General features: G+C 36.8%; 1 protein-coding gene across 5 annotated transcripts in view; it reads right to left on the reverse strand.

Moving 5' to 3' along the window:
* spire1a (spire-type actin nucleation factor 1a) overlaps positions 1–25199 on the reverse strand; it is a 63132-nt gene that overhangs the window by 12665 nt on the left and 25268 nt on the right. For 3 of the 5 annotated variants that reach the window (XM_079829777.1, XM_079829776.1, XM_079829775.1), the window contains exons 3-8: positions 19781–20014; positions 12595–12720; positions 6149–6220; positions 5874–6038; positions 5074–5160; positions 4792–4921 (exon numbers count right to left, since the gene is read on the reverse strand). In XM_079829777.1, the coding sequence (XP_079685903.1) occupies positions 4792–4921; positions 5074–5160; positions 5874–6038; positions 6149–6220; positions 12595–12720; positions 19781–20014 (814 nt within the window). Of the gene's footprint in view, positions 1–1732; positions 1775–4791; positions 4922–5073; positions 5161–5873; positions 6039–6148; positions 6221–12594; positions 12721–19780; positions 20015–25199 lie in introns of all 5 variants that reach the window. The other 2 variants (XM_079829774.1, XM_079829773.1) reach the window with 1 other exon arrangement.

The raw sequence follows: 25199 nt of genomic DNA on the forward strand, positions 1-25199 counted from the left end.
TAATATATGAGTGTAAACCACACTTAGGTTAACCAATCAGCAGCTCTGAGGCTCACTTGTGACTGTGACATCAGCACAAAGCACAAACACAGTGTAGCCACACAGAAGCAGCAGACATACATAACAGAGTGGGATTAGTGGGATATGGAGGTGGAAAACACTATAGCAGAGGAAGGAATTATAGAGAAAGTCCAGTGCAAACAGCCATATTGGAGGCTTTTATTTTAGATTAAAAACTATAGACCTTAGTTGTATATGGTTTGTTTTATATAACACAAATGAAAACAAGGCTGCGAGGGAAGGAAATGCAGCGTGCTTAATGAGATTTATTCACTAAACACTGACAGTGATTAACTCTGCATTGCTTCCATTTGCGTAAAAACTGAGCTTGCTGTCACTCATGTTGTCAGAAATTGCCAACTCTTATTGGAAATGAATTATGTTGCTGCAAAATGCTGTCAGTAGCAATGTTTCCATCCAAATATTTACATATATGCAAATTTTGGGATATGGCATTTGAAAAAAACAAAACAACAAACACTGAATAGAAATGACAAAATAAAATCTTAAAATACGCACTATATTGGAAAAAGTTATGGCACGCCTGCCTTTACATGCACATTAACTTTAATGCCATCCCATTCTTAATCCGTATGGTTTAATATGGAGTTGGCCCACCCTTTGCAGCTATTACAGCTTCAACTATTCTGGGAAGGCTTTCCACACGGTTTAGGAGTGTGTTTATGGAAATTGGTTAGCCAGAAGTTTCAGAATAAACTTTTATACACCTGAGACAGCTAAAATTGGCTAGTAAACTAAGGCAAGTTATCTTGAAATTGGAATACACTACATGACTTTTTAATATCTGAACAGATTTTAAAGCACTAGGCATCATACAACAGAGAAACACTGTCCATCATACACTAACACCGTGTCTACACCAGATATATGATATGATATTATTGTCAGACAAAGTCTAAAATTTGGCGTTAAGTTCATTCACACTTACAAAAACCATACCACGGCGCGACACAAGCACATAAAGCCCATTATAATAAGTGATGCTGTCTAAACTGGATGCGACGTGACAACAAATTCCCAACAATAAACTGATGCCCCTTTCGATTTCTGAAGTACTTCAAGTGCTCACGCTACCTCTGACAAACGAACGGATTTTCAGTGGTCGCTTTTTACACGCATCAAGTGTAGACAGTCTCAAGCTGTAGACTTAGTGTAAATGACTGAGGATCACACACTACCAGACTTTCAAGTCCTTCCGAACACAACAAACTCAATACGTGTTCAAAAATCATCTTAAAACATATTTGATATCCTCACACTGAATGGACTCAGAGTCTGTATCCATACACTACGTGAATCTCTCTAAACTCCAATGACCAAAATCTGCAGACTTACTCTGATATTTGTGAACAGCTGTCAACTTGTTCAGACTGCAAATAGGGGTAAAAGTTGTGTAGTGTATTCCAGTCTTTCCAGAATGCAAACCTGGTTTAAATAGTCTCGCAATCTTGATAATGTAAAAATGTTTAATGTTTCCTTTAGACTGGAGGCACTGCCTTGTCCTCTTCCTCCTCTGATCAGGTTAAATGCCACAACCCCACCACCAGAGGAGTGTGACATGAGGGTAGGAGCAACTGAGGAGGTCAGGCACAATCACAGAAGCCAAAGGGTCAGTAAGCTAACAGCGGTAAAGCCACAGTGAAGTCTTTACCTGATGAGTCAAAACTGACAGACATGCTAAGAGGACGCATTACTGTGAGAGAGAGGCAGAGGTCATGGATGAAGAGAGAGGGAGGAGAAGATAAATAAAGCCATGGGTTAAAACAAGGCATTCAATGTAAATGCATTCAGTGTCAGATATAAAGGATGCCGTTCTGTAAATCTGTTAACAAGCAGGAACACAATTCTACAACTGAGCAGCCAAACAACAGGTAATTTACAGGTAATGTTATTTTTACAATTTCATATCAGAAAACCAAGTAAAACTGGCAAAGCTACGATTCACATTACGAAACTGAGGACTGGTGAAGTTCACTGACAACATATATAATGTAAAGCACATTCACACTACCAGTGGCATACATTGAACTTTTAAAACGATTATAAGATCAAGAACGATTTTACTCTCACAAATTTGCACCAGGCAGCCACTACATTGCGTAAACCTAAAGTTATAATGTGAGAAAGTACTGCAGTACAGTCCAACTATTTACATAACATATACAGTAGATATTCATGATAATCTCCTTTAAGTTTTAAAGGTTTATCGACTGTAGACACTGAACTTTGTCTCTTTAGGCAGATGGAGAAAACAATACTCTTTTCACCACACAAACTGAAAATACATCCATGCAAACTATAAGCTTTTTTAAGTCTGCTGCAAGCGACTTAAATGTGAGACATTTATCCAACATGGATCAGTCCGATATAATGATCGCCAGATTCGTGCTTGTATAACTGTCCAATCATCCACACAAAGAGCCTAGAGGTCTTTATGTATATGCACACATTCAACTTAAAACCTTAGAATCTTTAATTGAATCCTTCAGCAAAATACCACCACGAGACCAAATATCAGGGCATATACACTATTAGGATTATGTACCCTCTCTATAACCTTGTAAACGTCAATGCAGCTGATGTTTAGTATGGTACATGAATCTAATGTTGCGTAACAATGTGAATAAATACATTTTAACAACATCAATCCATGGTGAGGAATATTATAGATTTACAGCTGTTAACAAAATGGGCAGCACAGGGTTAGAGACACAGGGCTGTACTACAGACACTGTAAGAGAACACAAATGGTTCAGTGTAACACAAGCAGCCATGCATGAGAATAACACACTGTCACACATCTGTACTGCTGTCTGTCATGACCTGAGGTCAATCTCGATCACATCAACACTTACAGTACTCACCTCCCTCCACATGACGGATATACTGGATAATTATGTTAACTAACACAGCATGAAGCTAGGTTGTGAGTGTAAATACAATGCAATTTAAAATAAATAATGCATATAGAATATGAATAGAATGCATTTGGAAAAAAAATTGTGCACAAAACGCTAAACATGGAGAAATGGTGCATTGATAAATGATGAACACTAGCAGTCAAAAATTGAGGACACACTTGATTAAAATGTTTCCCATGATATTAAAAATCTTTTGATTATTTGATAAACTATATATACACATATATATATATATATATATTTTTTTTTTGGATTGATTGATTGATTGATTGATTGATTGATTGATTGATTGATTGATTGTGCTTAAATATTATGCATTTGAATATCTTAAAAAAAATAATAATAAATATTCACATATTATGCATGCATGTATGTATGTATGTATGTATGTATGTATGTATGTATGTATGTATGTATGTATGTATGTATGTATGTATGTATGTATGTATGTATGTATGTATGTATGTATGTATGTATGTATGTATGTATGTATGTATGTATGTATGTATGTATGTATGTATGTATGTATGTATGTATGTATGTATGTATGTATGTATGTATGTATGTATGTATGTATGTATATATATATATATATATATATATATATATATATATATATATATATATATATATATATATATCTCCATAATGTAATGTTTTAATTTTTATTTTGGGACAATTTGGACTAGCTAGTGAAAGAAAAGCTAAATGTTTGGTCACTACATAATTCTCATATTATTGTAAAATTGTAAAATAATAAAAATAAAGAGTTGATGTCCATAAATGTTTGACTATTTGATTATTTGATAAACTATATATACACATATATATATATATATATATTTTTTTTTGGATTGATTGATTGATTGATTGATTGATTGTGCTTAAATATTATGCATTTGAATATCTTAAAAAAAATAATAATAAATATTCACATATTATGCATGCATGTATGCATGTATGCATGTATGTATGTATGTATGTATGTATGTATGTATGTATGTATGTATGTATGTATGTATGTATGTATGTATGTATGTATATATATATATGTATGTATGTATGTATGTATGTATGTATGTATGTATGTATGTATGTATGTATATGTATGTATATGTATACATACATATGTATGTATGTATGTATGTATGTATGTATGTATGTATGTATGTATGTATGTATGTATGTATGTATGTATGTATGTATGTATGTATGTATGTATGTATGTATGTATGTATGTATGTATGTATGTATGTATGTATGTATGTATGTATGTATGTATGTATGTATGTATGTATGTATGTATGTATGTATGTATGTATGTATGTATGTATGTATGTATGTATGTATGTATGTATGTATGTATGTATGTATGTATGTATGTATGTATGTATGTATGTATGTATGTATGTATGTATGTATGTATGTATATATATATATATATATATATATATATATATATATATATATATATATATATATATATATATATATATATATAATATATATATATATATCTCCATAATGTAATGTTTTAATTTTTATTTTGGGACAATTTGGACTAGCTAGTGAAAGAAAAGCTAAATGTTTGGTCACTACATAGTTCTCATATTATTGTAAAATTGTAAAATAATAAAAATAAAGAGTTGATGTCCATAAATGTTTGACTGGTAGTGTATATAATGCCAGAATTAAAAATGGCAGTGTTTTTTATTAGTATATGTAGTCTAGTTTATGTTTTTAGTCATATGCTTACATAATGTGAACAAGTTTGTGAAAGTGCACTAACCAAGTCGACTTCTACGGAGCATATTGGGTGAGACAGGCCTCAGCTTTCTCTCCGACTTGATCTCTTCCAGGATACGTTCATGGAGACTTGGAGGTCTTGGAGGATGAGGCTTTAGCTTTCGAGCAGAAACCTTAAAGCGCATCCAAACACACAAAGGCACAATGATTGAAAGCTTTGTGTAATAGGTGTATAATTTGCATGAATAGATTCATTTCATTTTAAAGATACTCCAGCTCACGTATGACCAAAAGTCAGTGTATTTTTGTATGCTTTCATGCTCACAGGATTCAGTGGAGGTCTGGATCGAATGAACTCCAGTATGACCTCATGGGCACTCTTCTTTAACCTCGGAGGAATGTCACCATTGACCTACAGCAAAAAGGAAGCACAGCAGGGGTCAAATGGCAGACAGGCTCTTCACAAAAAGCACATGTTGTCAGTGAACTAAAACCCAAAGTCTGTGTCACTTGCAGCGAGTCAGAAAAGAATGCACCAGACGCATTTCAAACGAGTGTCTGTCTGTCTGAAGAATGCATCAAAATAATATTAGTGACAGCTATGTGCTATTGTCTCAGCATTAATAACTGGAGACAAAGGTGTGTTTGCTGAATAAAAATGTGACCTATTACCTCACTCGGTTCAAATGGGCCTATCATGTAATGAGTTGACTGACGTGGCAGCTCTCTGAAAGTTTTGCAACCTTATACGTCTATTTCTAAACAATAACCTCCAGCCATCTTGATATACTGACTTCGGTGTCATTCACTTAATCCAGTTCAACCCTATAAAACATTTCTGCAGCTTCAGAAATAAGCCTGCTTGAATTCTGATAAGCAAAGTAAACATTGTTGTGGTTTATGATCTCTGTAACAAACAGCAGTAAAAGCGAATTGAACTGTACGGTTGGAACAAAAGAAAAAGTGACTCTTGTTTGTTAATGGACAAATTAAGTTAAAACAATTTGATCACAGATGCTGACTCCATACTCCAGGAGGATATTTTCAGAGCATATCTTGTGGAGTCATGCAACCCATGACAATTCAGGATTCATCAAGTCATATATTCAACATGTGCACACTAACCATGACTTTGCGAAGTTTGTAGCGCTTCGAGCGGATGTCGTCCATGAGCATCTCATAAGGCGTGAACTGGTACTCGATGGCTAGAGGGTTATATTGACGCTCCTGGACCTTCTTCAGCTTCACACCATGTCTCAGGTCCCTCATCACCTGCACCCAAAACCGTGCCTGTGGAAAAACACGTCATGAACCAATGCACACTCTTAACAGAGCTCAGTCTGAATGCATTCAGCACTAGTATGCATTCAGGAGGAATGGGCTTGTGGGATTGCTCTTACCCAGTCATCATTTTGCAGCTCATTCAGATCTTTGGCAGGCTCCTCTGTTTCTCCTTCCATCTTTCGCAAATTCTGAGAAAGAAAAAGACAGAAAAAGATCTTAAGACATATTCCCAGGGTTTCAAAAGAGGGCTGTGAAGAACCAGCATGGGGATAATACATATGCGTGTGTACGGTGTATAATTATGATGTATATTTGAATACACACACATACATGTATATATTTAAGAAATATTTGCATGTATATAAACTGTATGTATTATAGAATTTATATTATATAGAAGTATACATATTTTATATAGCAATATACACTTTTCTTAAATATATACACATGCATGTGGGTGTATATACACAGTACACACACATATATTATGTGTAAACAATCTTTCCATTTGGATGCAATTACATATACTAATATATATAAAATAAAGAATTGCCCCCCCCAAAAAAAAAAAAAACTAAATATTTTTTTAAATTCCTAAAATATATAAAAACGTAATTCTTAAAACATATATTTTACAATCTCTAAATAAAAATAGGTTATAAAACCCTAAAAATTATAAAAATATTTATAGAGATCGGTAACACTTTTTTTTTAAAGTGACAGTTACACGTTACTACATGTACTTAGTAATGTACTATAGTAATAACAGTAAATTATGCTGACCAACCCTTAACCAAACCCTAACTCTAACTGTAACTCTATAGAAAAGTGCATGTAGTTCATTATTATTACTCAGTACTTATTTGAGTAAGTACAATGCAAATATGTCACCTCAAAACTTAACATTGTGTACAGGATACACAATGTACTGGAAATCCCTGGATATTTATTTGGTGTAACAGATGTAGAATGACCTAGATTGTCCTCAGTCTGGTGTTAAAATAAGAAAAAGTCAATGTTGCTTTAACCATTGTGGGTCTGGTTTGTTTGTAAATCGATTTGTTCTCATGAGACAGACCCAGTAAGTAGGACAATAATAATTCATCAATATTGAAGCATGATCAATACGCAGCTTTAACTACTTTAACTAGTCTACACTACACTGGCAAAAGGTCATTTCCACACAGGGTTGAAGTAGGGACAACAGCATCCATGATGGTGGTAATACCTGCGTCACCTGCCACCGATCGACAACTATAAAAACGTGTTTAGTAAACTTCAGCCCAGAATATGCTCTCATCTTGTTTGTGTTGAGTTTAAGCGGTTTGACATTCACGACAAAATAAATGAGATTTACCATTTCAGGGCAAATGAAACAGTGTATGATTAAATCAGGATTTTTTTTTTCTTTCTGCCTTGCCTTTGAATTACGTAAGACAGGCTTATGGTCAGAACAATAAATCTTTCTTTTTCTACCGCCAGGATTGCTTATTAAATTCCTTTGGCGAGTTTACAGTCTTTCCCTCTCAGAAGAACTCAAAGTAGGAGTGTGCGTGCGTCCCCTCTGGGGTTTACCCAGTCCTGACACGGATTTAGCATGAATGAACAGAAACACACAGACAGAGCTAATATCGGAGCAGAAAGAGTCGGATCTCTCAAATCAAACAAAACTGTGCTCCATCACAAAACACAATCCAAAAAGGAGCAATTCATGCATAAGATAGGAAAAGAGACCGACACAGATAAAAAAAGCTCTGAATCATTGGAGCGAGACTATTTCTGTCAATCTAGCTAAGATCAAAAGAACCACACAGCTGATTCTGCCCCTTTCCACTCGCTCTTTCCACTCCTCTTCTTCTCTATAGCAGGGTGCTCCTGGAAATCTACTATGGTACTTCAGTTCAAACCTTGATCTAACACACCTGCCAGCAATATTCAACTGAGGCTGAGCAATTGATCTGGGCTGCAAAGAAATCTCAGAATTCTATTAGTCACAAGCATTAATGTTCATGTTTTTTTACACTTTTGATGACTTCACTATTATTAGGGAAAATCAGTATTATTAAAGGATTAGTTCACTTTAAAATGAATGTTACCCCATGATTGACTCACCCTCAAGACATGCTAAGTGTATATGACTTTCTTCTTTCTTATGAACACAATCGGGAGTTATATTAATAAATATGCATATGTTTCAAAGCTTTATAATGGCAGTGAACGGGGCTCACGAGTTTGAAGCTCAAAAAAGTGCATCCATCCATCATAAACGTACTCCACACGGCTCCGGGGGGTTAATAAAGGCCTTCTGAAGCCTATTGAAGCGTGTAAGAAAAATATCCATATTTAACATGTTATAAAAAGTAAAATGTCACACATTTTAAATATGGATATTTTTCTTACAAAAACCCATCGATTCGCTTCAGAAGGGCGTTATTAAACCACCGGACTTGGAGTATGTTTATGATGGATGGATGCACTTTGAGTTTCAAACTCTTGAGCCCCGTTCACTGCCATTATGAAGCATTAGATATGAATTAATATAACTCAGATTGTGTTCATCAGAAAGAAGAAAGTCATATACACCTAGGATGCCGTGAGGGTGAGTAAATCATGGGGTAATTTTCATTTTAAAGTAAACTTATCCTTTAAGATTGAGGAGCTGTTTGTAAACTTTTCACTAGCAATGTTGCAAACATGCAAAAAGATGACCATGCCATTAAAATCATATCTTGATAACAGACAAGCTGTTGCACACTATTTGTTTAAATGGACTGTAAAAAAAGGTTTAAATAAAGTACCTTTTACGAGTCTTTCTACTTTAAAATGTCGTCTTTTATTCAATGTGTTACTTGCCGATTCTTTGTAATTATTTTGTGAAATTTACTAGCAACTTCTGAGTGAAAATTGTTTCTACACCAAATTTGTTCAGTGTATGAAAGTGTTAACATCTATAACATTTGGTTAAATTCATTACTACTTTCAGCCTTCAGACAATCACCCCAAACTCTTTCTGCAGTTTAAGAGGTTGTGGGAATAGACACTTTGAAAATACACTAGAAACAATAAACCATTCAGGAACCACACTCATTTAAACTTAAATAAACGAATTATAACCTTGCATGCTATTAAGGACAGATAGCATATGAAATGGGCCCTGGGTTAGATGTTTAAGATGTGTTTGACTAGAGATAGGACTCAATTCTGGTTCAGGATTGAGCAGCCCTGCTCTGTCTAGACCCATGATAACTGCTCCTGTTTCACCCACATCCCACCAACATGTGACGTCCACCCAGTGCCACTTGGTCCTGGGGGATTAGGTCTCCAGTTCAGTGAGGAGCTATAGCAAGCAGGTCAATGCAAACTAATGCCTTTGAGAGAAAGAACACATTGAGTGGGATAAGGCTCATGGTACACATTCACATGCCATTTGATTACATGTGACAGTTTAAACAATCACACTTTACACAAAAAGGGCTAAACATGCCTGTCTGACTAAGGAGATCATACAGCAATCCCCTTAATATGCAAAAAAAATATCCATGTGTCCAAAAGTGTCCCACAGAATCACTACACTTTAGAGCATTAAAAACCCAAGAACTGAACCCTGAAAAAAAGTCCCCTCAGTCAGCTGGTTCTGAGACTTACTAACTTAACTAAATATACTAACACTAACCAGTCTCAGACCAGCACTGCTTCAAACCCAAACATCAAAATAGATCAAATTATCAAATAATCTAAAAAATACATATCTGGAACATTGGGATCACAAAGTAAAGTACAATTCTATTGAACCCTAAAATCAAATTATGAATTGGAAGAATATCTCCAGAGTGTCAGAGACAAAAAGCAGAGACTGATCCTAAGCAAGTACATGTTCAGTGAGCACAGTCTAGCCATTGAGACCGGCAGACACAGAAAGAGCTGGTTATCTAGAGAGCAAAGAGTGTGTGCTCACTGTAGGACAGGAGAGATTGAGACAGAGATACACTTCCTCCTTCACTGTCACAGATTTAAATCAATCAACCTCTACATAAAAATAAATCAAACTTAATAAAGAACTCTACAGCCATGACTGAAGCAAAAAAAAATTAAGATAATACTAGGAGAGGGGCAGACAGCAGCACAGGCAGCGAGATATGTGTGGATGTGCCACAGCCTCTGGGATGAATTGGAACGGAGATTACGAGACAGACCTTCCCCTCCAACATAAATGTCTGATCACACAAATGCTCTACTGGATGAATGGGCAAAAATTCCAACAGAAGCACTCCAAAATCATGTAAGAAGCCTTCTAAGAAAAGTGGTTATAGCTGCATAGCTGTTAAAAAGCTGCAAAAAAGCTGTTATAGCTGCAAAGGACAAACTCCATAATAATGTCTATGTATTTAGAATGTGATGTATTTATTGTTCCTGTAGGTGTAATGGTCAGGTGTCCCAATACATTTGTCCATAATGTATGGATGCATGTATGTATGATAGATGGATGATGGATGGATGGATGTATTAATACATGCATCCATTCATGAATATATACATACATTTAATTAATTAAATATTTAATTCAAATGTACGCATGTATGTATGGATGGATGGATGGATGCATGGATGCATGGGTATATGTATAGATGGATGTGTGCATATATAGATGGGTGGGTGTATGGATGGATGTGTGTATGTATAGATGGGTGTATGAATGAATGGGTGTCTGGATGATGGATGACACTTCATAATAGTGCAGTGCATGCTGTTTATTAATGAAATGTCAAGTATTTGCAGGTAACGTTCATAACTGATATCCATGAAAACAGAGCATCACTGGAACATATCAGTCATATCAATAATAAGAGGCCTAGCTTACAAAGCAATACTAAAGAGCCTGACATAGACTAAAGTATATATATCCTTTATTTTTAAATATGGCTCTGAAAATATTTCAGATATAATAAGACAATAATGATGAGGCACGTGAAATCAAATATACACAAAACTAAAAAGGGTAAACAAGAACATATTTATAAAAATCAATTTACGCTTAAACTTTTTACAGTAAATAATTACATATCCCTACTTTAGCAAATAATGTATATAGCAAATGAAAAATGTCATTAAATATTGAACAGAAATATCAGATATACTGTGTATATAATGCATAATGTAAATGATAATCCATATGTAAATGTCTGAGAATTCTTAAAGTCCTGTAGGAAAACATTAGTACAAGATTTACAGTGTTAAATCCTGATTAAACAAGCGTATGGCAATGTGTTAGGTAATATTGCACTAAAGCATTGTTGGTTTCAATCCACCTCCACAGTCCACAGCCTGTTTATGAGTCACTTGTGCTGTCAGCCCACTCACTCTATTCTATCTGTGAACACAAACAGCCTCATGAGGCTTTCAGTAATGTAAATGTATACAGCTGTTTTGAATTTTACCGTCACACCAATATTGTTGTAAGACACTGACCGTTTCATTTGTTTTGGCTTTGCTTTTTGGCATAAATGACACAGAACTGAGAACACAGCTCTTCAGCTAATTAAAACCTGATAATAATAATAAAAAAATATATATATACACATATTGCCAAAAGTTTTGGGACACCTGCCTATACATGTACATGAACTTTAATGACATCCCATTCTTAATCCGTAAACCCTTTGCAGATATAACCGCTTCAACTCGTCTGGAAAGGCTTGCCACAAGGTTTAGGAGTGTGTTTATGGGAATTTCTGACCATTCTTCTACTCTTATTAGAGTGTTGTCCTTCTTAAAGTACCAGTACTAATACAATTTCATATCGTACCGTTTTTAATAGCAGGGTATCGCGATACTTTTCTAGTACCAATATATTGTCCAACACTAGTGTCCATAGCTGATTCATTGCTAGAGAAATTTTGCCAAATTTATGCACTATATTAGCCTATATATTCATTATATTCTACTTAACCTGTTAGTGATGTCTTAATTATTTAATGTATGTTTAAATAAATCTGTCATTAAAAAAATGCCAGCCACTGTGTGTAAATTATTATATTTCAACAACGAATTGGAGTAAAAGCATAATTTTGTAATTAGATTTAGAAGTCAATGCAAGAACTGCCTTATGTGTAGTTTGTATGTTTGCATACAATATGTTATTTGAGTGTTGATTATTATATCTAAAAATAAATAGCAACTGAATTTAGGCTAATAGTTTGGGCTCTGTTGTTAACCTTTAATATTAATGTGCAAGTAAGGGCTCCCTATATAGTTTACAGCACTATCTTTAAGAAACGTTTAGTTATAATTGAATTCATTTAAGGACAGACAATTTGTTCAGTAAACCAGTGTTTAATAAAAAAAAAAAAAGTAAAAAAGAGTTTTATATTTAAACACACTGAACCGTATCGACTTCAAAACCAAGGTATGTACTGAACCGTCAGTTTTGTATACCGTTACACCCCTAATATATTTATACACACACACTATAATGATTATTAAATTTATTTTTTTTATTAACTCACTATTGGCAAAAAAAAAAAAAAAAGTACATTTTGGACCCACACATAAATAACTGAGTTACCTCTTTGGCACTCTTGATCTTCTCCAAGAAGGTGCGTAGCTCCTTGGTCTCTGCGTACAGAGCTCGACATACGGCCTGGTAGTGGTTGGGAGCATCCGATGGGCTGGGGAGGTGAGATGTGCAGAGCTGGAGAGGGGGAAAAAAACAACATCATGAGACCAGGAATTCCAAAACATCTTTGTGAGCTGAACCTTTTAGACCTAAAATATTTACTTGAAGTACTCTCTGACAATTTAAGTTATCTTAAGTCATAATTTGTATTATCAAAAGCATTTTATTTAGATTGCTTTTATTTTTTAAGCGATCTATTTATTTAAATGTTACATTTTTAGAATTTAATTCAGTATTAGCTTTTCACCTACTCAAACACCCCCTGTAGTTTCGGACACCCTGCACTAGAGTACCATTTATTTGTTTGGGCAACCATCATATGATCAGATGTTGAGATGTTATTGTCCCTTGGTTTGAGACCAAACAAGCAATGACAGGAGAAATGTAATTTTTAATTTGAATTATTTCCCATTTGAATGTTGCTATAAATATAATGTACACAAAAATGCTCCCAAACATTCCACCACCTTGCCTCATTCACAAGCAAATTGGTTACAGTATGACTACAAATCTTTGGTAATTGCTCTGTTTGTCAAGAAGTCCCTTTCCTAAAATAGTTCAGAGGGTTTCAGAGGAGAGAAGTGCATTTTAAGGTCAATGAATGTCTCCTCCAACTCGGTCTAGCAAGTTAATCCTTGCATCTTTTACAGACTTTAAGAAAATCATCATCTGAATCTGTCTGATAAGTTAATCCTGGCATTACACATTATGTTTTGGCACATAGCTGAGAGCCAAACCCAAAGATTGCATGCCTAGCAGGTCAAAAACACAGGCCCATTTTAAGTTCAGTTTCCCAAGTATAATAGTTTGAGCATGACACGCATTTTAAATATACAATTACTCCACCAAAGACACCTCCAACCGGCTTAATGACATTTTTCCCCGCACCTTCCCTTAAGCTCTGCCCTCTTCAGGAATGTCTTACACAGCGCAGATTCACTATCTCCATGACGTGTTTTGCTGAGGAATCACGCTTGACGAGAATACTGACTACGCCAAGGGAAAGTGAATACTACTTTGGGGAAGAAAAAAAACCTGCTAGACCTGACAGGTGGGAGATAAGAAGTGGATCGATAAAGAATGGAAAAGCATCTAAGGAGAATGCGGCAGAGGATGTTAATAGAATAGTCCGCAAAGTTCTTTTACTTTCCCATTCCAAACAAATGGGCTGAACGAAAGAGACACGTTTCAACGGTAGTCCACTATCTTCCGCTCTCGTCCTCTTTATCTTTTTGTAAATCTTTCTCTGTCTAAATAAAGAATTTAAAAGGTTTCACCAGGCAGAGCATAAATACAGTCAGTCAGCTGGGAGAAATCTAATGTCATGGTTCGTTTTCTGTGATCGACCTCACCACTAAAGTCAGAGACAGAAAGGAAGGCATGGAAGGACAGACATTATCTAATTAGTCCTGAAAAGAATAATTCAGAACGTACTGTGACCCAAAATGACCATTACCAAATGCATGTTGTTGTTTTAAATCACGTGGTTACTATTTCATGGGTATTTTTATGGCGAAGAACAAGTTAAAGGTATTGCTTATTACAATGTTAAAGGGTTAGTTCACCCAAAAATGGAAATGTAAGATATTTTTTGTTGAAATCCGATGACTCGGTGAGGCCTGCATAGCCAGCAATCACATTTCCTCTCTCAAGATTCATGAATGTACTAAAAACATATTTAAATCAGTTCATGTGAGTACAGTGGTACAATATTAATATTATAAAGCGACGAGAATATTTTTGCTGCGTCAAAAAACGAAATGGCGACTTGTATAGCGACGGTCGATTTCAAAACACTGGGATCGCGTCAAACTGCCAAACTGCTGAAATCACGTGACTTTGGCGCTCCGAACCGCTGATTTGATACGCTGATTCATAACGCTACGAAGCTTCATGAAGCAGTGTTTTGAAATCGGTCTCATCGCTTTGTAATATTAATATTGAACCACTGTACTCACATGAACTGATTTAAATATGTTTTTAGTACATTAATGGATCTTGAGAGAGGAAATGTCATTGCTGGCTATGCAGGCCTCACTGAGCCATTGGATTTCAACAAAAATATCTTAATTTGTGTTCTGAAGATGAACGGAGGTCTTACGGGTGTGGAACGGCATGAGGGTGAGTAATAAATGACATTATTTACATTTTTTGGTGAACTAACCCTTTAACTCATGCTAAAGCTATAGTGTGTACACAGTGTTATCATATTCCTTCTTTCCACAGTTCGTACAGTTTCTCCATTAGCGTATTGATAAATATGACTGTAATTTAAAATAACTGCTGGTAAGTGTCTAAAAGCCTTTATGGAGTCTCAGGGTAATGTGTTACTGAAGTGGGCCTGAGGGAGCAGCATAATGAATACCAGCTGAGAGAGTATCTCTCAGTAAATAACATTCACACAGATCTTAAGAGAGAATAGATAAATCCAACTCAGAACAGAGAGTGTGCTTGTAAAGTCTTGGAGAGCTTTTAATGGGATTTTAATATGAATATGTTAGCCTAACACCGTGTCCTAACTACACACGACGCGATAAGATTCCAGCGACAAGCCACTTGTCTCTCCACACCAGACGCGACGCGACTACGAGATGCGACAAATCAATAAAAAAAACACAGCCAATCAGAACAGCATGTTGGCGGGCTCTCGCGGCAAGTGTACGGCACCAGAGATTGATCTTGACGGCACTCGCAAGGAAACGGATAAGTACATAATCAAATTCACAAAAATTACATAATTTAAACTACTAAAAAATACATACTGAGTTGCTAAAACAATCTTTGTCCTAGAATACACTTGTTTGTTCACAGTTTGAACGTTCTTGTTTCCATTTGTTTAATTTCAAGATCTGAGGTGAATTATCCTTTGTTGCTTTTAGTATGACTAAAGCCCCGTTCATACCACCAGCGATTTTGTCGCTGCATGTCGCCAGCGCCAGAGATTCATGTCGCTAGTGGGGGTCCCCACTACGGGTTGCCTATAAACGTCATTAGCAGATCACCCTCCTCCTTCCATGCATAATTTTTTTTTAAATGTGTCTCTGTATGTACACAGAGACATATCGTAAAGAACAGGGAAATTGCTAACAGCTAAAATCAACTTCTCCTCCATCTTGACACGACACCGCAGTAGCAGTACAGCAGACGGATCACGTGCACTCCACCGACTTCACTCCTATTGGTTGTCGCTCGCGAAAATCGCTTCTCATTTGCATAAAGTTGAAATTTCGGAACTTTTGTCGCGTGTCTCGCGTCGCTTGACACGCCCACATTCTGTCGCCAACGGTCACTGTCGCTCGTGTCGCCGGAAGTCGCCAGCTCTCCATTGAAATGAATGGGATTGTGTCGCTTTGTCCCTGCGTGTCGCTGGCAGTGTGAACGGGGCTTAACAAAGCTAGGAGCACTAAATGATATTCAAAGTTACATTACACGCTTTTAACATTAAATAAAGCACATAAACATTACCTGAGATTATCATTGACATGTTTTGTGTTGTTGTTCCAGCCGTGACGTCACAGAAATAGAAACCGTTTCTAAAATAAAATAATCGTGTGTCGCTGTGGCGGTTGGTTAGGACAAAAACTCAAATTAAAGGGATAGTTCACCCAAAAATGAAAATAAGCCCATAATTTACTCACCCTCAAGTCATCCTAGGTGTATATGACATTCTTCTTTCAGACGAATAAAATCTGAGTTATATTACAAAATTCCAGGCTAATCCGAGCATTAGAATTGCAGTAATAGTTGCTCTGTTTTTGAAGTCCATAAAAAGTGCATCTGCCCATCAAATAACATGCTCCACGTGGCTCTGGGGTGTTAATAAAGGCCTTCTGAAGCGAACCGATGCGTTTGTGTAAGAAAAATATCCATATTTAAAACTTTAAAAAGTAAACTTTCGGCCGACCACCTTCCCTGTTCAATTTATGGAAAAAGTGTTGAAAGTTCCCCTGCCGATCGAAAGACTAACGCGACCAAGTAGGCTCGTCATGACGTCACGTACGCATCTTGAGTTTCACTTTTAACATTCAACACTTTTCCACGGAAGGCTGACAGCCAAAAGTTTACTTGATAAAGTTTTAAATATGGATATTTTTCTTACACAAACGCGTCGATTCGCTTCAGAAGGCCTTTATTCACACCCCAGAGTCGCGTCGAGCACATTATTTGACGGACAGATGCACTTTTTATGGACTACAAAAACAAAGCAATTATTACTGCAATTCTAATGCTTGGATTAGCCTGGACTTTTGTAATATAACTCAGATTTTATACGTCTGAAAGAAGAATGTCATATACACCTAGGATGACTTGAGGGACATGAGTAAATTATGGGCTAATTTTCATTTTTGGGTGAACTATCCCTTTAACATGGAAAAGATACCTTTTATAGCGTGTCGCAGCGTCGCGTCGCGTGTAGTTAGGACACAGTGTTACTCTTATCTATAAGCTAGGTGTGCTCCAAAGCAAAGACAAAATTTGCATTTAGAAGATATATGCGTTCAAATCTTACAGTCTCTCACTTCCACCAATATGGATAAATGATTTTGATGACATCCCTCTGCACTTCAGCTTCTCATCAGTTTTTTTTTTGTCCAGTCAAATGCTCTCTAGAATCTAAAGCGTCCCGTGAATGGCACATGGTGCACTTTATATAGGGGATAGGGAACAATTCAGAGGATGCATTCCATTTGACCGTAAGTGGATTGCGAAGTGGACTTTAAAGGGTATTCTGCCATTTTAAGTGAGATTCCAATCCGAAGGGAGCGAACATGTTCAGTTCAAAGGGCACTGCGTGCAGTGTAGGGAATAAGGGAACATTGATGCATCGCTTCACAGGAAGTGGAGAGCAAAAATCACCCAACCGGCATTGCGCACAGAGTCACCAGTCTGAACTAATGTCGCGTTTCAGGCAACCCGTAACCCGTGTTTTTCCAACCTTCTACCCGTGAAAGTGCGCTTCCCACCCTTGAACTCATACTAGATCGATGTACTCCCAGTTATGCGCTCTGACGTCACATAGCCCGCTAAACAACAATGGCAGCCCCTACGGATGTACAAAAATATACAAATAACGTAAATGAAAAGGTATAACAGCTTCTCCTGCCTTATGCACCGTTTTATTCTCCGTTTCCCTCAAATAATCAAGGAGTAAGCACCTTTGGCGATAGAAATGATTGTAAATGAGCATAAGCCCCGTACGGTCCGCCATGCTTTGTTTACATCTAGCTACCACAATTCCTTGCGCTCAGGCAGTTTGGCGTAACTTTGCCTGGAACACTACAAAGTTGTGGTTTGAAGTCGTAACTTACGGGCTAAAAAACCTGCCTGGAACGCAGCATAACTATAGAGCAAAGCCGTTGGAAGAGTTTTTAAACGGCTCTGCGATGGAGGAGTTTACGTATGCATTTGAGTTGTCATAAATATTCTTGTTATTACAAACTAGAGTATTTATGAATAGTTGTGGCGATTACTGTTACATTTGCATATTCTATTGTATGAATATGTAAAGAAAGTAAAAGTGTTGAGAAGCAGCTGAGGCACTGTCATTTTTTTTATTTGACCATTTACCTCAGGAATGTTTACTATGCAGCTGCGTGTGGGAAAGAAAGCGCACAAGATGAGACCGCTACAATTATTAAGAACATTGGTTAAGAACACTTTTATACATTGTCATTCAAAATGAAAATAAATTTTGATTTGATGAACTGTTACAGTACAGTAGTCTATGTAATAAACTAATACAACTAATACATACTTTGTGTTTAGTATTGTCTATGTATAAGCCTTTTATATGTTTTTTTTTTAAAGTATTTTCAAATTTTTTTGAAATTTGTAAGTAAAGTAAATTACAATATTTATTTATGTTATATCAATCTGCACAACCCCTTCTTTACCTTACTATGATGACGTTGCAGGGCGTTCCAAATGAACGATTATTGTCAGCAAAGTCCACTTCGACTGATAAACCGTGCTCAGGGAGTAGGGAGCAGTGAACACTTGCGTAGGGACCTTGCCGAACAGAACACAGCTAGACAGTGTAAATATGGTTTCCATTGGTGCGAATGAAGTCTGGTTTTACAATAGTGTCACGTGAACCGCCACAGCGTGCGAATAGTCTGTTCCGGTCCAGGAACATGATAGCACAGATAGGATCATATGCGTGAGTCAGGGCATACCAGAAAATGTGTCTGACCCATTTGAATTCTGCACAGAATTCTGTATATTAAAGCGATACAGAGGAGATTAGGAGGAGAAACGGTTGAGATTAGGAGGAAACTGTGGCTTTACCGAGCTGTGATATAAACTAAACGCTATTGGCTATGTTAAAGGGTTAGTTCACCCAAAAATGAAAATTCTGTAATTAATTACTCACCCTCATGTCGCTCGACACCCGTAAGACCTCCGTTCATATTCGGAACACAAATGAAGATATTTTTGTTGAAAGCTGATGGCTGAGAAAGGCTTCAGATAGGCCTCCATTGGCATTCAGTACATTTACACTCCCAAGACGCTTAAAAGGCACTTAAAACGTCGTTACAAAGTCCATCTCACCACAGTGACTCTACAATAATCTTACGATGCGACGACAATAGTTTTTGTGCGCAAAAAAAAATCTAAATAACACCTTTATCCAACTTGTTATTGTCTTCCGTGTGTGCCTCCACGACGCATGCGCGAGAATATGACGCAGATCCGGCGTTCAGAATGATGATCAAAACAGATGGAGTAGATTGAGTCCATCAACAGTTCGAAAGCCTCACCGTCGTTACCTTTTTATGGGTTTGTCCTTTTATTTGGTAACGTTAGGCAGTTTTGATTTATATGCTGCTTAATGTTTGATGATTGTGTTATTTTACATGTGCATAAGCAATGCTTCGTTAAAGCGCCCCCTACCGTATAACAGTGTTATCACGGATTGCTGGAAATTTCCGATACTGGCGGGGATGTGTTGTGTCATAAATTATGGAAAATTTCTCAATGGCGAGGAAAGGGTTAATAAAATAACGATAAAATTTGTATTATATCCCGTATAAAGCGAGTACAACCCGATGTATAATGAGCTATCAATGCTTACAGAAATTATGTCACGGTATCCACGAATGTTGGAGACTTCTGCAGGTTCTTCCTCTCCCTCATCCTCTTCTTCCGTTGCCTCATACCCTTCATCAGGACAGTCTGTTTCCGTGTCTGCCATGTTGGTCATGAGATCGATGAGCTGCTCCAGAGGAGGGCTGAGTTCTCTCTCCTCATGCTCCTTCAGGCCGTAATCCAAAGCCTTGTAGATCATTATACCCAGAGACTCTATGATCTGTAACACATACATTGACATTCATCAAGCATAACTGAATAAATGACCATAAACTCATGACATCAGAAGCAACACGTGCTATGACAAACCTCTATTTTACAACCCATATCATGACCACTGATAAAAGGATTCAGAGACTAGCTTAAAAGAAAGAGAGAGTCAACAACCTCTTGGATAAGCCTCATTACAGTCTTATGACTCTCAGAGGCCTTCATGGTATAATGGAGGGGGAATTCAGATGCTCAGATGTGACAAACACTGGGTATTTGGCTCAAATAGGGCTCGACAATAAGGGCCAGTCCATATTTATGCTAATTAATGTAATTTGATGAATTATTATGAATACATTAATTGTATTTGATATAATACATCTTGACACTATTCAAAAAATGTAAAAAAGCATTTTTATTATCCCTTATCAGTTATTTATGCTTAACACATTTTTTTATATAACTATTTTTATATATAATTATATACAATTATTTATGCTAATGAATGTCAATTGATGAATTTATTGACAAATTAATTCATAAGTCATCATTTCTATATTTTCATCTTGACACTATTTTAAAAATGGTTAAAAATAGCAACACTATTTATTATCCATTATCAGTTATTTATATTTATGCTTTGAAATGTGTTTTTTGTTGTAAATTTGTCTCATGAATGAATATTAAAATGATAATAATTGTTAATATATTAAGCAATGTTACACATTTCATATGTATTTATTTATTCATTTAAAAATACTCTCATGATTATATAAACATTATAGACACGTTATATAAAATATATATTATATTGTCAATATATTATTATTAGTGTTAAGGAAATTTAATTATTTCCATATATTCATTCATATTGAACCATATTCTGATAAATATATAAAAAGTTTCTAAAAATAGCAGCAATTTTTTATTTGAGCCTCACGGTCAGTGAACATGAATACCTTTCAGTGAATCACATTTCCAGATAAATATGAACCCATGCTTTTACCCTCCGTGTGCCTGACACAAAGACACCCTCTGTTATCATATGAGCCGTCAACGAGTTGATTGACCGGCCTAGTGTTGTTTTGTAAAAGATCAATTCAAGTTCAGGCAACAGAAGCGGATGTACTCGTGAGTCAACTGAAAATCAGCCTGGGAATCATTGAAGCTTGGGATCACATCGGGAGACTGTCATGACCGAACAGCCAACAAGCGATCAATTAAGCCTAACTAATACAATTGAGCTGCAAGAACAGCTCATGCAAGGCAAATTATATTATGCAATTACTGAAAGAGTGGTAAAACCAACTATTTTGACAATCATGCAAAAGTTTGGCAAACATCACAGAAGGTCTGATAACTTCCAAACTAGATAGTACTCTAACAGATAATCTAGATGTAGATTTGTTCTCAACCCTGTCAATAAACAAAAACAAAACTCCAACATGGAATAAAGATTTATGTTTATATAGGGGGCTATACGAAACGCCTTATCAGCGAAAGATAAAAATTGTAATTACTGTTATGTAAGAGAGTGCTCAAACAGATGAGGCTTCACCATCATGTCTCCTAAACATTTCACCACTTCCACCGCTGATGTACAAACCAAGACTCATCAGAGCATCCCTATATCAATATTGACATTTTCAAGGCGTGGATTTGCTGTAGTCTATACCTGCTACTAATAACATGCAGTGTTCCGAACGTTAATCCTTGTCATGAGGAAAACAAATATTATAAGTGTCCTGCTCTTATGTAATCTAATCGTCTATGTAATACACTACTCGAGAGCTCAGCTACATGATCCAGACCTGAGAAGCAACCAACAAGTCTAGCCTGCGTGGGATTGCAAACACAGAACGGGCCCTAAACAGTGTGTAACAGTCAAGGATTCATTCATTACTAGCGGACTTGTTTTTAGTTGTTTAATAACACTTAAATGCTAGGAGTGGGCAGTATGACAGAATTCTCATGAGTAATTTTATATCACCGTGGTCTGTAAAGTTATAAATAGGGATTAAACTACATATTATAATTCTGGCTAATATAACCAATAAATGGTCAATTAAAAATGCTATACTATTTTGTAAAAAAAAAAAAAAAACTAAAAATATTCAGTTTAAAATTTGACAAAGATTACATCGAACAGTGTTATTAAATTATTACGGTTTTTAAAGATTAAAGGGGTACTTCACCAGTTTCAATATAACTTGGCTTCATATACAGTAAGAACTAGAAAAGCGAGAATTTTAATCTGTATTACCTGACATAGAGAAAACAGAAGGAAAAAAAGCTGTTGTCTTTCCTTTTGCAAAATAGGTATGAAAACTTCACCCCCCATTATTCACTGGGCATTTATGTAGCTGTCCAAGGCCACTCCCACCAGTCTGCTATGGATACGCTTACCAGATACGCCGTGCTTTAGTAGGGAATACTTCTTAGCAAACTTTTAGTCACAATGGTGTTAATTTGTATTGTTCCCGGGTGCAAGAATTCAAAGATTAAATGTTTAGCAGGAGTGAGTTACTTTCGGTTTCCAGTGAAGGATCCTGCGTGTTGTAGGTTGGCTAAAGGCTGCAAAGAATCGTAAATATGGAGAGAACACTGTGACAGAAAGTCTGAAAAACCTAAATGAAAACCTAAAAAATTTAAATAATAATGTTGTTTGTAATCAACATTTCAAACCGGATGACCACAAACACATCGTTTTAGGCCGAACAGAGTTTAAAAACAGAGAAACTGCTGTTCTGTCAGTTATGCACCAAGCAAAACACCATTAGCCGTGTTTCCACCTCAGGAACCAGGGTCTAAATGAAGTTTCGGGTAAATATTTCCCCCTCCAAACGGCCCGGCTCGCGAGGTAGTACTTTTTCAAAGTTCCGGAACTTCCGGGGGTGGGACTTGGGCGCTGAACATGCTGATTGGTTGAGCTCACGCAGCATTTTATTTCAACCAACATTTTTAAAAGTCTTGCGAGGTTCGTTCTGCATTCAGTAAATATCAGTCTTGCTCTTTCTGTCCGATGGTGCGCGTTTGTCTCAGCAATCGCACGGTCAATGTCCGTAATAGCTGATAATAACATACGTTGTCTTATTTTAAATCTAGCTTTACGAGCATTCAGAATACACTCTAGTATCAGTGCTCGTCTCTTTTCCGCCGTTTTGTTATTTACATATTTAGTAAACCAATACATAACTAGCAAAAGCAGCGCTGCTTGCATCTCCTCCACTTGTTATTGTTGCAGACAGTAAATTATTATTGTCCGTCGCTGACTGGGAGGAGCAGCCGCGCGCAGTCCCACGTCTCTGGACTAATTTGCCAAATCTTCACAGTACTTCAGACCGCAGTGGAAACGCAGACAGTAGCAGGTCTGGGGGGAAAAAAGTCCCTGTAAAAAAAGTTCCTGGTACAAATTGTTCTGGGTAATTTCGGTGGAAACAGGGCTATTGTGTACAGCTAAAGTATTCAATTTTTACCATAATGCTGTTTAAAGAGTAGTAGACATAGTTCAATACAATTTTCAGCAATAAACCTACGCTTACAATAACTGTTCTGTTAATAACCCTCGACCGATCCGACTGTCCGTTGGCGGGGATACAGAAATGTGGAAGTGTTATCTGTTTTTACGTTTTTCAGTCAGGGAAACAGAGAACGAGTAAACATTGTTCATTTACATATACTACTAACACTGTAACAACACAAATCAGGTTGAAAATCACAAACTTACACTTTCATTTTAATTGACCATTAAATGACAGAAGGTAATCTAAATTAGCCTAGAAATCTAGACGCACCCTAGCGGCAGAACATTTATTTTGCCGCGAGTGTAGTCTAGCAACTCTCGGTAGACCTGAGAGCTGGAAAAACCAAACTCTGGTCAGGCCAATCACAGTGCGTGTAGAGTTGGTGGGCGGGCTTAACATAATGACGGCACGTCACGGCAGAGTTGCGGAGGTTCTGCGTGCTACTCGTAAACAAAGAAGCTGACGAACAGTGGTCTTTTGAATCGGTTTGGCCGCGACTCTGGAAGACTTGGAGTTAAGCTTTTCTTTGAGAAAAGGCACTGAAGTCATTCTTAAGAAAAGAAGATATGTTCGAAGTTTTGCCGACCGGATACGGCGAAAGTCTATCAACTAACGTTAGCTCGGCTTCACCTTCTTCTTTGCTCTGGTTGGTTGTGGCGCTCATGGCGCTATCCAATTGCGTGCAGAGGGAATTCGAAAGACAACCATTTATCCCGCCCCTCAGATTGAGCCCTGTCAATGGTGAGTTTCCAGACCCAACATCTTGATGTGGGTCTGGCTTGTCAGGCTAAATGTAAAAATAGAGAAAATGAGCATTCAACTGCTATTTTTTTTTTTTTTTTCAGATATAACACTCAAATAATATGATCTATTAATATTTATATTAAGATATTACCTTAAAAAAAACGACATGTTGTCCGATGGCCGATAGTGAAAATAATTGGCTTTATCGACTGATACCGATTATTGGCCGATACATTGTTTGAGACATGTCCTGTTTTACAGCATTACTCCATGTTTCTTTGTCACTCTCACAAGTAAATAACATACGTCCTGCCCTCAGTATAAAAAAAACAGTCTTCCATTGATGTCCTTTTATTCCAGCTTTTTCAGGTGTGGTCAACATCAACAAAGCATCAGATATCCACCTCAGTTACACATCTGGGAGAGGCAGAGCTTTTACATAACAGGTCAGGAGGAGGAGGATGTTGTATGATGATGCAGCGACAGCTCATCGAGTGGCTCATCATTTATTAAATAATGGAGAGGTTGTTTGGCACACGTCAGTAACTAACAGCCCTAAAGCTGAATGTAACAGTTTTGCTAATTGTTTCACCAAGACAACAGATCCACAATGTTTTACTTGCTTGCTTACACACACACACAAAATTACATGTCGGCTAATTAACTTCTGAAGATTTAGAAAAAAAAAGCAGAACGACTGCTACTTTTTCCTGCAGTAGCGCTAGTTTAAGGTACTGTACCCTTATGCTTGCGTGCATGTAATTCAGAAGCGGCGGAGGGTGTGACTGTGAGAACATCGAGTTCCTGCAGACGTCCTGAAACAGTTGAGGAACACAGGACTATTCTCTCTGCAGTTTTCTCTCCAGGCTTGTGACTCAGAAGGAATGAGGGAAAAAATGGGTGTGAGAGAGAGCAGTGATGATGGTG

Source organism: Gobio gobio (assembly GCF_949357685.1).
Source record: "Gobio gobio genome assembly, chromosome: 11".
NCBI lineage: Eukaryota > Metazoa > Chordata > Actinopteri > Cypriniformes > Gobionidae > Gobio > Gobio gobio.